Source organism: Abramis brama (assembly GCF_963993115.1).
Source record: "Abramis brama genome assembly, chromosome: 17".
NCBI classification, from domain to species: domain Eukaryota; kingdom Metazoa; phylum Chordata; class Actinopteri; order Cypriniformes; family Leuciscidae; genus Abramis; species Abramis brama.
The window spans coordinates 8,059,488-8,074,529 of NC_139979.1; the positions used below are offsets into that span (position 1 = coordinate 8,059,488).

Sequence of the window (15,042 nt, forward strand, 5' to 3'; positions counted from 1 at the left end):
AACTTAATGCATCATTGCTGAATAAAAGTATTAATTCTTTATAAAAACATATACAGGAAGAGGTGGCCTTTTTATTACAGAAAATACAAAATTTGTACAAACATATACAACTCACAATAAACATGAAAACAAATATACATATATGAGGAGTGTATAAAGAAAAACAATTCATGCCGGAGGTAAACAAAATTAAGTTAAAGTGACGAAATGCTTTGTAAGTATTTTTGTTTTTAATATCCAAAGTAGTGCCATTTTGTTTAATTTCTTTTATAAAATGTTCACAATTTGGCTTAGCTTTAGCCCATTTCTCCACAGTGTGATATTTTCCAAGTAAAATAAAAAGTTATGATTAAAAAAGTTATTTTGCAGTCAATGGAATCTTGTACAAAAAAGAAAATGACATCATACAGATTAAAATGAAGTTAGAGACATCCAACCAAAAAATAACAAAGAAACAATGGATTGCAGATTCTTTAGCAACACCACAAATTTCACACAAGTCTTCCAAATTGAAATGTTAAGTAGCCTAACCCCTTAACAGGGTAAATTCTGTGTAATAAATTAGTTAAATGTAGTAACATTTTAAAGGACACCTCTCTACTTTATTATTTCTAAAAATGTGTTTGTTATTGAACATTCCTTTTTCCACTGAATGTTTTCATAGATAACCAAAACACTGGCAAATATTTTTTCTTTAATAGCCTACACTTCTAATGTTATCTTTTGCAATATTAATATCTTCAATAAATATAGTATCACTATGAAAGGTTGTTGGTCCATGTTGAGAGGGGAGAATCCAGGGTTTCATAATAATGTTATAACTCCATTAGAAGAGGAGTCCTTTAGGACCCGGTGAATATTGACGGAACTTCACATATATTCTGCGACGTGACGTCAGTTCTGCAAGCAAACATGGAGGACGGCGGAGTGATGGTTGAGAAACCTCAGGTGAGATGTTATGTTGTGTTTTTAAGCATTTTACGAAGTCAAGGCTGGCATATACATCATTATTATCTTTAATAAGTTCTCTTCTATGCAAACAAAACATATATATAGCAAGAACACAACTCTAAAGCTTAAAATAAACAGTGAAAAGATGCCGATTCATTCAGCTCGCCGCAAATGCTCAGTCATGCCATTCTCTGACAGCGGCTAACGTTAGCATGTGTTCTCACGTTAATTTACAGAAGAGTAATGCTCACTGCTAACCTGTCAAATTCAAATATTTACTTTTGATCATATTTGAGCTGTATATGACTGTTATGAAAATATATTTTTATTAGTTCACAGCCACAGAACCTTATACATCGGTTAACCTATAGGTTAGCTATGTAGCATAGCAATTGTATTTGTCATTTTACTAACATCTTATAAGGACTATTTTTTTAACAAACCTTATATAATGCTTAACAGAACCACAGTGCATGTACTTTCAAATTTAAAAATGTATGAATAAATAAATCATTTATCTGTTTCTTGATGCTCATTAAAACATTTCGAATAAGCGTTAATTTATGATCTGTTATGCATGTTATGTTAATTATGTGTGCTAATTGTTTATTTTGAATTATTGTTAATTAATCTTATTAATAATATTAAATCTAAAAAGTCAGGGGCTTAATAATAATAATAATAATAATAGTTATTCAATAAGTAATGGAAATGGCAGAGATGCCCTGGGGGACGCTATTTGAGGACATATTTTATATTTTTGAACCACAGATATTTCCAACCCTGATGTTACGTCCCTTTTTTGTTTAGATAGGGGTAAGGGAATATAACATTTAAATAAAGATGTGCGTATAACTTAATATGAAGGACCAGGCAATAAAAGGAAAAAGATCGACTCAAAAATAACTCCGCTCAAAAGTATTTATTTTACAGAACCCAAAAGTGAAAGAATGAAGAGAAAATAATATTTACAATATTTACAAACAATGAGAAAAACGACAATTAACAATACTAAACAAAAACAAACAAAGGTGGGAAGGCGAGCTCGAGAGATGCCAAATGAAATAAATAAATAAAACAGAACAAACTACCTAGAAGATCAATGCAACTAAACTAACTACCAAACGAAAAATGTAGAAAAGAAAAGTCTTCGGCGTCAAGACGCCCTAACAAAACTACACTATCTACCATATACCAAAAACTTACAGGGTGTGGCACTCTCCTAAACTAGTGTGTCTAATACAATTCAAAATTGTCCTACGTGGTGCGCAATGTATGTCGCGCGACCTACTAAACTGCTCCCTCCTTCCCAGCCTCACATGCAACGTGATGACTGACAAGGATGAACAGTAAAACAAAAACACTTCACAACCACTATGACAATTGATTAATGCAAGACGATAGACACACAGAAAACAACAGCGAGCCAAACAAATGCAAAATCAAAGTGAGCCAAAAAGCTGGGGACGTGGAAGAGATACGGGTATTTGAAGAAGGTGGAAGAATGGGATTGGATGGGTGAACCGAGACGTCATCATCCTGCAGGAAAACTGACAGGCTGGAGATTGATCCAATGAGTACCTGAAACACACACACACCCACACACACCACCGCAACAACAACAACAACAACAACAAACTACCCACATATCCCTATTACAGCACTCTAAATACGTACATGTACGTAACACCTGATTATTATAAAAAAAAAATCTCTGTCTTTTAGATTTAATTTAATTGTGTGTTCATGAAATATCACTATGCATCTACATATTTGTGATCTTTTTTTACCTACAGGAGGATGTGCCGGCCCTGCTGAATTCAAGGCCCCAGACCGGCTTGTCTTTCTTGGCCCCTGAACCAGAAGATCTGGAGGATCTTTACAGCAGATATAAGGTTTGTATGTTTGTGAGGGTTTTTTTTGTGTGTGTGTGTGTGTGTTATTGACATGCCACTTGTCTTTCACAATATTGTCCACTGAATATTGACACTACCCCACTCGTTGACATGTAATCACCAATGTTAACTGGCCCTCATTTCCACACGGCAGAAGTTGCAGCAGGAGCTGGAGTTTCTGGAAGTGCAGGAGGAATACATTAAAGATGAACAGAAGAATCTGAAAAAGGAGTTTCTTCATGCCCAAGAGGAGGTGAAGAGGATACAGAGCATCCCTCTAGTCATTGGACAGTTCCTGGAAGCAGTCGACCAGAATACTGCCATTGTGGGTTCGACCACAGGTAAAAGGACTGATCTTTATGTAATAGTATTAATTACAGTATCATCCGTAGACTTTAATTTACTCTATCTTAAGTTTCAAAATGGTTTTAACATGTATTATGTAATTTAAAATGTATACCTTGAAATTGAATGCACTGTAAACGTCCGTTCACACCAAGGACGATTTAACTGTTTCTAAAAATTGTTCCAAATATAAAAGAATAGCAGAGTGCATACCACAGCTATAAAGATGACGGCACAGAGAAACGCTATCGTTGGAATCCCTTTCAGAATGATTTTTTCCAACTGATGAATGATAAAAAATATTGACAGCCAATCAGAATCCATCCAATTTTTAAAGAGCTTAAGCATTTTAAGTGGCAGACGACAAAACTGCAGAGTGCACTAAAGGTCCTGATATTCTTCAAGTGAAATTGTGACGTCCTTTTGAACAAAATCAGGCCAAAACGAAATGCGTTTTAAGAGTTCGAAACAGCTTGCCATAGTGAACTTTCTAGAAAATTTCACTCCCACTGGTAAACACCTCAAACCATTGTTCTGTGACGACGACGTAGGCACGCGTGGCTCTGGGCCGCAGCCTTCTTTGATGTGGAAATCTTCTCTGGTTCATTGTAGTTGTCATCACTGAAGTTGTAATTCTAATTGAAAGAGACATGGCCAATGTTTTTTCATGTTTAATACCGCTTGCTCTAAACTAAAGCAATACATTGTATAAAACCGGAGTGCCAATTTGCAGAGCTTGTGCAAACATATCCACATCGCTATGATCAGATGCTTTCTTAGTTATTTTTTTCTTACCACTGGCATTGAGAGGAAAACACGCTGCATATATTTATTTACATATTCATCTTAATGGCACTCTCAACAATGTGGGCAGCATCAGGGTATTTGCTAAGTATATGTATTTTGAACTTTTTAATAAGAATGAAAAATAACTTAAGAGTATATCGGGGTCTTAAGAATAAACAGAACAATATCATCTGCTGGTGTCGACACTAATGTAGTTATTGTTATAGTTATCTTTATAGTTAACTGTAGGCCTTAAGTTGCTTGGATAAAATAATCAGCCAAATGCTTAAGTGTACATTAGACATTTTATGACATTGTAAATATTCGTCATTTGATACTACACAATTTGTCTTTGTCTGTAATTGTAAAACAGTAATATATTTTTTTTTTATTCCTTCAGGGTCCAATTATTATGTTCGGATTCTGAGCACAATTGACAGAGAGCTGCTGAAGCCCAATGCCTCTGTTGCGCTGCACAAGCACAGCAATGCTCTGGTGGACGTTCTGCCTCCAGAGGCTGACAGCAGCATCATGATGCTCACTTCAGGTATCAAATAGTTCCTTGTTTATCCTGTATTATGATATTAATTTCCCACTTCTGAGTCAGTTGCGCCTCTGTTTTACTTTTAATGCGCTTCCTCTCTACCTGATCCTAGATCAGAAGCCAGATGTGATGTACGCAGACATCGGAGGAATGGACATCCAGAAACAGGAAGTGAGGGAAGCCGTGGAGCTCCCTCTCACACATTTTGAGCTCTATAAACAGGTTAGCATGTGCATTCAAGTGCTTGTGGAAAACAAGTGGGTGTGTAGCAGTTTTGTTTGGCCACTCACTTTCTGCTGTTGTTCTCAGATTGGTATTGACCCACCAAGAGGAGTGCTCATGTATGGCCCACCTGGCTGTGGCAAGACTATGTTGGCAAAAGCTGTGGCTCACCACACTACAGGTAGACTCAGTTGTGGCTAGAGGCTGTCGATAGCTGCTTTTCCACCGTCAGGTCAGCTACAGAGAAACTGGCAAGTCAGTGACCAATCCATTACACACATTCTACCAGCACAGGAATTCCAAGTCGAGAACAGTTTGTAGCCGTGCCAAACCAAACTCAAGTGCAAATATAACTGGAACCATTCTTTACCGTTTATAGAACCGTTCGGCCCGATGGTGGAAAAGCGGCTGTTTTTACCTTTATTGAGCTTTGAAGTTCATTTCTGAACATAGATGTAAATAAATTAATAGATCTGAAGCGCATGGTTATATTACAACTGTTATAATTGTGTTTTTATGTTCTATAGCGGCCTTTATTCGTGTGGTGGGATCTGAGTTTGTGCAGAAGTATCTCGGAGAGGGTCCACGCATGGTGCGAGATGTCTTCCGACTGGCCAAAGAGAATGCCCCAGCCATCATATTTATTGATGAAATTGATGCCATTGCTACCAAGCGTTTTGATGCACAGACTGGAGGTATGCGTCCCTCTCAGGTTTTTCTAACTTTTGTTGCCTTTCAAAGCGTTTGCTTGGGTATTTTAGATATGTGGTATTAACTTTTTTATGAATAATAAAAACTTTTATTCATAATATTATACACTACCTTTCAAAAGTTTGGGGTCAGAAAGTAAAAAAAAAAAAAAGAAGAAATTAATACTTTTATTCAGCAAGGATGCACGCATTAAAGGGATAGTTTTTCATTTTTGGGTGAACTATCCCTTTAATGCGTCCTTGCTGAATAACAACTTGCTTTTTTGAATGTAATTGCTTTGCCATTAAAGAAATAAAAATGTAAAATATATTCAAATAGAAAAGTTATTTTTAATGTAATAATATTTCACAATATTCCTGTTTTATTGTATTTTTGATCAAATAAATGCAACCTCAGTGACTGACCACAAACGTTTGAACAGAAGTGTATTTGGCTAATATACGTTTGAATAACATATATTAGCCAAAAAACTTAAATTGTCATAATTCACTCATCAATCATGCCTCATTTCATGGCATCCTGAAGAAGATATTTAGGGACACAAGTTATGCACTGTATTTCAAGTCTACTAATCCCATAAACAGAGAATCCCATAAACAGAGATTTTTGTTAATGTGTTAAATTGTTTTTATATGTTTGCAGCTGATAGAGAAGTGCAGAGAATCTTGCTTGAGCTCCTTAATCAAATGGATGGGTTTGACCAGAATGTGAATGTGAAGGTTAGCAAGAACATATTTTTTTGTCATTTCTTGTTTTTTATGACTGTGTGGTATAGTGTTACTCTCTTTGTTCTGTTCTGCTCTAATACAGTATCAGCCTTTTTTGACATTGTGATTTATTCTTTCATTGACAGGTTATCATGGCCACCAACAGGGCTGACACACTGGACCCAGCCCTTTTGCGCCCAGGCAGACTGGACCGTAAGATTGAGTTCCCTCTGCCTGACCGTCGCCAGAAACGCCTGGTGTTCACCACCATTACCAGCAAGATGAACCTCTCTGAGGAGGTTGATCTGGAGGACTGTATCCTCTTGACCCTAAATGATGTTTTTCTCATCATGAATATGATTACATTTAATCGTTTAGAAGAAGAAATGAGGGAAACTCAATACATGCGAGTAGAAGAAAATATTTCAGAAAATACACAAGTTTGTAGTCAGTAAAATAATTCTTGAAAATATTAATATTTTATTTAGCAAGGATGTGAAGACATTTTATAATATTACAAAAGATTTCTATTTAAATTATGTTCTTTTGAATTTTCTATTCACCAAAGTATCCTAAAAAAGTTTGTTTCCACAAAAACATTAACACAATTTCTGAAGGTTCACGTGACACTGAAGATTGGATTAATGATGCTGAAAATTCAGCTTTGCATCACAAATAATTTTATTTACAAGATTACTATTTTATTGTATTTTGAGAAAATAAAGGCAGCTTTGGTGAGCATAAGAGACTTCTTTAAAAAAAATCTTACTGACCCCAAACTTTTGAATGGTATTGAATCTCTTGTATTAGAAGACCAAATACATATTTTATAATTGCACTTAACAAAAATGCAGATGTTGCAAGGCCTGACAAGATCTCTGGTGCAGATATCAACTCCATTTGCCAGGAGGTGAGTTAGAAGAGACATAAAACATTTTTAATGGTTTATTTATTTAGATTTTAGTTGTGATTACATTTCTTCAGCAAGCATATGTTTTCTGTTTTGATCAATCTCGTTTCTTGTGTCTACAGGCTGGAATGCTGGCTGTCCGTGAGAACCGTTATATTGTGCTGGCTAAGGACTTCGAGAAGGCCTACAAGACTGTTATCAAGAAAGACGAGCAGGAACACGAGTTCTACAAATAGAATACTCAACTAGATCTCGGCATTAGCTTTTACCTCGTTTGTTTCAGCCTTTATTTGTACGTACAGTGTAATGTTGAGGACATAACACTTGAACCTTGATTTAAACATTCAGGGTTTACACTGCTTGTACTGGGACTTTGATTTCAAAGGATTGTTTCAGATTTACATTATATAAAATATGGATGGAAAAACAAACATGTACATCTTGTAAGCATTTTATGTATTCTGTAGTGAATAAGAAAGACAACCACAAAGACAACCATTAAAAATGTTTCCATAATGACTCTAAATAAACATGTTTTTGAATACAACCCTAATATAATGAATGCTGGCAGATAATAGTTTAGGTGATTTTCAGCGCAGACATGAAAGGGATTTTAGAAATAACATTTATTTGACAACTACACAGATTTCACCCTGCTGATACTAACACTTTTTTTTTGCAAGAGGTAGTTGTTGTTGGACATATTAATGTTGCAAAATGTAATATTTTTTTAATATATACACATAAAAAAAATGGGTTGGGCCCAAAATGGCTAAACTCTTAGGCTTTTAATTGTCAAGGAGATTAGCAGAATGTAAGCAAATGCACTACTTACAAAGCCATTGCTGTCTCAGAAAAACACCAAAGACAGAATTAAGTTTTTGACAGAATATGTCAAGTTTGGTTCAGCAGAGTTGTGTCGCGTGATGAATCATGGTAAAGTGAGTTGCATGGTGGAAATATAATAATGAATGCATCTCTACCACAGAAAGAGGTGTCATTATGAGCTGCTTCACTGAAAAGACATTTAATGCTTTGGAGTACAGGAGAGTATTGTAGAATATTCCAACAATTGAACAGTTATCTAAAGAGGAATGACCAGATGTTATTTTTCAACAAGAAATGAATGCTCCTGCACAAATTGCAAAGACAACCAAGAAGTGGCTTGAGAAAAAGTCCATCAGGCTCATGTTTTGGCCTGGGGCCTATACCATGAAGCCGGTTTCGGTGGCTAGCCAGGTATGTTTCAGCTTAGTTTGCGCCAACCCTGGGGTTTAGGCCCAACATAAGTGGTTTGGCTTTTAGCAGTGTTCATCGCCATAGTAACTTACGGGACAGGTTATGTTCCAGGCTGCGTTCAGCCCCGACAAAACGTTGCACAACGTTTTTTAAACAGAAACGGTGATGCGTTGAACACACTGTTCTGATGACGCAAGAGTTGCAACTATGGCAGCTGAGAAGGCCATTCTTTGTGTTCTTTGTGAAGAATTTTCGGAGCCTGATGAAGTCGGTATAAATATGTGTTTAATACTACAAAATATGCCCGATGTTACAGTTACTGCACTTGCCGCCCAGAACAAAAGAGAACATCCCAATCGAGTGAAGGGATTGCTGAAACTGAAGCACACATCTTACCTAATTCAGACTAAAACACATCTATTTAGCCTCACATACTGACTTTATTTGTAGTTCATACTGTTTTAATACCCTGTAGTTTCTTTATCATTTTTAGGAAAAGCACTTAATTACCATTGTTTATTTCTATACCAAATGTCATACTTGCAATGAAGCTAAAAATATAAACAACTACATCATTATGTTGATATCCTATATTTTTACAATAAAACTTACGACAAACATGTCGTCTAATATCCTCAGTTGTTGCGTATACCAAGCTGCATCGAACACATTCGTAAATTACTTTACTTGAACCCATTGTGCGAGTTCACTTTAATACCGCGTGCTTTATATACATGTTGCTGCTGATTGGACTGCAGTTCTGACACACCCACCAAACAAGAGAAAACGTATCTCAAACCCCGTTGCACACCGGTGCACGCCGTTTCCAGGAAACATGACGTTCAACCCGGAAACCGTAGCAAAACGTTGCACACCGTTTTGAACTTGAACGTGCCCCAGGTAAGAGGTTGCAAACCGAACTTGGACCAATCAGCTCTGAGCAAAGGATAGTCACTCCACCTGTTTCTAATCCAAATTAAAGGTAACTACATAGCGAATGACTTTTAAAGACAAAATCGTCTGGCTTTTAGTAATGCTTATTTAGAATAATACATTTGTATGATTTAGATATTATTTATGTAATTATTATAGGCTATAATATAGGCTACCCTTCATCGAACACACTTGTACAATTTTAGTTCATCAATTATTTGAGTTTAAATGAATAAATATATAAAGGTAGGCCTAATATAAATACGCTTTAGAATATGAAGCTATATAAATAAGCTACAATAAAATAAGCTACAATAAAATGACTACATGTGAGCTTAAATGTTCAATTCTCTCTATAACTTTATCAACTGTATAAACTAACTTCACAACTTTTACTTGCACTGATATACAGTAGAGAGACTTTTTCTTTTAGTTGTCCTGTTTCATAGACAGCTATTTTCTTCTTGCTGTGTAAATTTGTTTCAATTCTTAATATTATAATACTTTTATTTTAAAAAGTGAATCGCGCTGCTTCTCTCGCGAGAAATGAATCGCAGTTTTACTCTTTCTCAGCATGTGATTGGCTGTTCGCTACTGATGTCACACCTAAACTCCTAAACTCAGGATCAAAGCCTGAGTTGACAGAGAAAGTTGATGATCAGCATCATGGTACCCAAGGCCGGACTTACCATTGGGCTTGACTGGGCTCAAGCCCATGGGGCCCGCCCAATAGGGGGCCCCGCCCGTTTACGTTTGATTTTTTTCAATAATATGTCAGTCATTTAATTTTTCATTTAAAGTTTGTTGATTGGTCTAGCATTGTTACCTGCTGCCCTGCAATGAAAAATGTAATGTAATGCTAAATTAAATGTCAGTCATCTTGAGGTTTGCTGATTGGTTATTGGCAGTTACGTAGTGCCTCGTTTGCTGCCGAACCGTTGAAAAAACCTGTCTGCATTAGACAGTAGCCGCGTTTCCATTAGGCTACCCCTCAAATTGCGCAAATTGAAATTGCGAATTGAAAATAAGCACAATGGAAACACGTCAAATTCGCAAAAAAAAAGTTTTTACGCTCGCATGAGGTGGTTTTTCAGGCAATTTTTGAGGTCCATGTATAGCTACGCAAATAATAATAATTTTATATTATTTAATTATAATATTTAATAGGCTATATATTTAGAAGACGCTTTTATGAAAAAAGGAACAAAGCTGTGTGGAGCGCGCACTGCATGACACGGAGGCGCAAGCGCGAACACTTGCATTTTCCTATCAACAGTGGAAACAACTTAAAATCATTTCTGGTCATACAGAAAATAATAATACATTATTCTATTATTTTATTTGTGTAAACTAACAAGAAAACGTGCTTTTGTAAAATAAAAGAAAACAATCAGACGCACTTTCATGATCTCCGTAAACTGGAGCGCGAGAACTGAAACAAAATATAGCCTATGTAGGCTAAAGCTTGAAATGTCCACTTTAAAACGAACTAATTCGAATCGAAAGCTAATACCTTCTGATTAATCCATATGAAAGGTGCATTTCTCTCTAAAAGCGCATCTGCTTAACAGCGGAGATGGAGATGTGATTTTAGCCAAAACAATAGTTTTTTAATAGGCTAATGTTAATGGCTCTTCTCATTCAGCACTGTGGGAAAACACCAATTCCAGGTTCTAATTTGGCCTTAGAAAACCAGTAAAATCGACATGTTTTCCATATTAATTTGTTAATATTTTAAATGTTTAATAAAGGGGCAAAAAGTCAAACAAAAATCTGAAAATTCGTCGATATTTACTTGTATATTACAAGTTTATATATTTATAGTTGGTGTAGCCAGTTCAAATTAAAATGTTGGTGTTCAACTTTGCGTTTTAAAAAGACAACAACCGTTCATTTTTCGTTTTTCAATTACGGGTTAAAAAAGGAAAAACGAATGGACACAAAAGTAGCCTAGGCTACATGGATCGTTTGGACAGAATACGAGACAGAGTTCTTTATTAAATTCATAAAAGAAACAATAATTAGCCTATAGGAATACTGGATTCTAAATCTCAAAGAAATGGCACAATCAAAACATAATGTTTTCCAGGTAAATAAGTGTTTTATTCTCATTCTGACCAAGACATTTGTGCATTGCAATAAACATGATCACTTTGAACTTTTTTAATCATTATTTATTTCTTGGAAAAAACTTTTTCAAGCTTCAATCAGTGGTCATATAAATAAATTATTACGTTTTTTTAACATGTAACACTGTCTACGGTACCAGTCACCTTTTGAAAGTAGCTTTGCACTTCAAATAACGATTGGATCGATTATATTCTTACGCCACCAGATGGCGACAAATGACTTTAAAAAAAACATTTGTCATTGAATCGTTCATTCAGGAGATTCGTTCAAAAATGCTGATTCATCTATGAAACAAGTGTATTTGATTGAGGAATTGAATCATTCATTCAAACCCAAGTTTTTTTTAAATAATTCAGATTAATTAAACATTTTTAATAGACTTCAGCAATTTACATAAATTATGTTATTTTGTTTAGTTGTTTGTTCAGAATCGTGATCTCTATTTTTATTCTCAGTTTATCCAGAATTGTGTAGCTCTAATATATAGCTTGTGTATGTATCATTTTGTTCTATTTAAAGTAATGTATAGAAGGTAGGGCCCGAAAGTGACTCAAGTCCAGGGGCCCCCACCACCCTAAGTCCTGCCCTGATGGTACCAACAAAGCCTGGTTGGATTGGTTTGGTTTTGTCAACTCGAAACTAATACTGCAACCCGGAGTATACCATCATGATACAGGCCCCAGGTCAGAGTCCAAATATGAACCCTATAGTGAATATTTGGTCTCGCATTAAACTCAAATGAACTTGGAGACATTTTTTCAACTACTCATGAGCTGTTTGAGGCCATTAACATTGAGTGGAACAACATCAACTCTTCTTCCTGTAAAAAGCTGTCTGCAAGTTTACCCACACGTCTTAAACATTTAAAGGAAAGGCGAAGGCTATTCTGTTCTAAGGCTATATTCTAAGGCTATACTTTGTGCTTATAAATTGTAGTCCATTACTGAATTCAAAACTGTACTTAGTAATGTAATCTATTAGACTATTTAGGTAATAGAATCTGACTACTGTCTGATTAAAAATAAAATAAGAATGAAGGATGAATGAATTATGAATAATTTACTGCCATTTTGTGAATATTAAGTAATCATGTAATCAAGAAATTAATTATGTAATCAGCGGAAATTTTAATCACAGCAAATATCTGTAAAACAACAGGTATTTCATTGTATAATGACAAAACGGGAAAATTCTTTAAAAAAATACAGACCATTACCTGTAAAATTACATTTATTTTTGACAGTGTAATCAAGATTACATATAATCAGTTACTATCCAGCACTATAAACCACTGTTATTTTGGTGTCATTCAGATACTATCATAGTTTTTGTTAATATTTTGAATTAGTTTTTATTTAGTTTATATTTTCCATTGTAATTTGTTTAATTTAATTTTAGTTTAAAATTAAAATGTCTACTATAGTTAAAAAAAAAAAATCGTTTCAGTTTTAGTTATTTTAGTACATCAGGTTAAACTAAATAAAGTTGAAATAAATAGCTGAAATAAAATATGTTTAAGGTTTTTAATATTTTATTTCAGCAACAAAAATGTTTTTTTTTAATGGTTTTAGTTTCAGGTAATAGCCCTTATATAAACATATAAAACACCTGAGGTTTCTAAGAAATAATGTTGTCCTGAGATTGCAAGTAGCTACACCTCAATTTCAAACCAAACCTCTTTCATAATTTCCTTATTTTGAATCGCAAGTATTGCGTAACTGTCTTTCACCACAAGATAGAGTTTGGTAATAAATAAAACGTGCACTGACCTTCTCAATATTATGAAAAAAAGAAAAGAAAAAAAACCCTTTTATGCTTTGCCGTTCTCTTATCATTGTGAATGGCTGCCACTTGAAGGCTAAGCCAGTGTTTCCCAGCCCTGCACCTGGATGCACACCAACAGTGCATATTTTGGATGTCTCTTTTATCTGACCCATTTATTTCTGACCTTGGAGTGTCTACTAACAAGCTGATTCAGGTGTGAAGAGTTGGAAAATGTGTAGTGTTGGTGTGCCTCCAGCCAGGAACAGGGTTGGGAAACACTGCGGGTTAATCAGCAATGCATTGTTTTGCACATTCATGTTTGTTTTGATAACAACAGTGTCCCGCACGAAGCTACCTGAACAAACTTTCAAACCTAAATTTCAGGGTAGGTTTAGTGTTGACAAATCCAGATAAATCCAACCGGGTTAACGGTTTAGCGGTCTCACAAATCTGGGTATAAACGTTCTCTGTCAACTCAGGTTTGATCCAGAGTTTGCGATTAACTCCGAAGCGCGTGCACCTGGGGCCTGTACCATGATGATAGTTGAACAAACTCAGGGTTACAGGATTAGTTTAGAGTTGACAAAACCAAACCAGTCCAACCAGGCTATCAACTTTGATCCTGAGTTTAGGTGTGACATCAGTAGCGAACAGCCAATCACACGCGTGTATTATGTTATATTAATTTAAAAGCACAGTTTAATATTACTTATTAGTTAATAGGCTATAATAGGCTAAGTATATTAATATTTTATATGAATTAAAAGTTATTATAATTCATATAATATAAATATAATAAATAATTAGCATGCAGCAAAAGATGAGCATATGAGACAAAATTTGAGATTTTGTCTCTAAAGTTTTTCCACTATAAACTGCTTTAATTTGGAGCGAGAGATACCGGGGAAGTGGCTTTATTGCATCAGATACATGTCACTTTGCTCACAGCTGACTGGCCCAGTTTTGGTCTGCGATCTCTTAACTTAAGAATAAAACCTGCTCCGGAGCAGGTTTGCCATGTCAGTAAGTTACCATGGCGACAAACCCTGCTAAAAACCAATCCACATTCCTGAGCCTGAAAAAAGCCTTTGTGAAACAGGCCACAGGTTCAACAGGCCTGAGCAGTTTTGGAACAGAGATGCAAAAGATTATCTCTTGCCACCGCCTATGCCCCTAACTACAAAGCTCTGCCCTATAAGGTCATCTAAAAAACATATAAAATTGGCACTTAATTGTATTTTAATTAGCCTAATGGAAATTATTTGTAGTGACTAAGGCTAAGTGCTGTCACAATTCATTTATAACTTTGTTTGCTGCCGCTTTTATCAGTGGGCCTAAATATCTTATCTCAATTGCCTGAAGGAAAATAATGATGACAGCATAGTCAATTATGTATTGTGGGTGGCTGATGTCATACTAGTGTTGTGACATAGGTTGAGTAACTAACACCATCAGTTTAGCCCATTAGAAATGAGCTACAGGAAGAAATCACAAAAATACATGATCATCCTGAGGTGACACAGCAGAAGTTGGAAGATTATGTTAAAAAAGTTAGGATTTAGCCTACAAGACAAGAGTTTTAATAAAGTAGCCTAAAATTGACTGCCTGGCTTTTCTAGTTTTGTACATCTTCCAAGTAAATCTATTAATTATTACAAATATATTCACACACTTTTAAAATATCCATGTTCTTTATTAGTGTTGCAAACCACAGTGAATTAGGTTGAGGAACTATTTTACATGAATGTAGCTATGATTATGGACGAATAGATTGTAGCTATTTGAAGCAGACGAATGTTATATCAAGGTTAATGAAACACAGAGGGTGTGGTAAAATGTGTGTTCACACATAAAACGTGTTTCAACCCTCACTACGCAAAAAGAGAAGTGCTCTAGTGTGCGCGC

At 35.4% G+C, this 15,042-nt stretch overlaps 1 protein-coding gene across 1 annotated transcript; it reads left to right on the plus strand.

The window, feature by feature from the left end:
- Nucleotides 1-878: 878 nt before the first annotated feature.
- On the plus strand, nt 879-7,618 carry psmc4 (proteasome 26S subunit, ATPase 4). The gene is made up of 11 exons (XM_084088494.1): nt 879-948; nt 2,748-2,846; nt 3,001-3,187; nt 4,378-4,524; nt 4,634-4,743; nt 4,831-4,924; nt 5,271-5,438; nt 6,097-6,173; nt 6,308-6,476; nt 7,016-7,071; nt 7,194-7,618. The coding sequence occupies exons 1-11, from the start codon at nt 913-915 to the stop codon at nt 7,305-7,307; spliced, it is 1,257 nt and encodes a 418-aa protein (XP_083944620.1). The 5' UTR covers nt 879-912; the 3' UTR covers nt 7,308-7,618.
- Nucleotides 7,619-15,042: the final 7,424 nt, after the last annotated feature.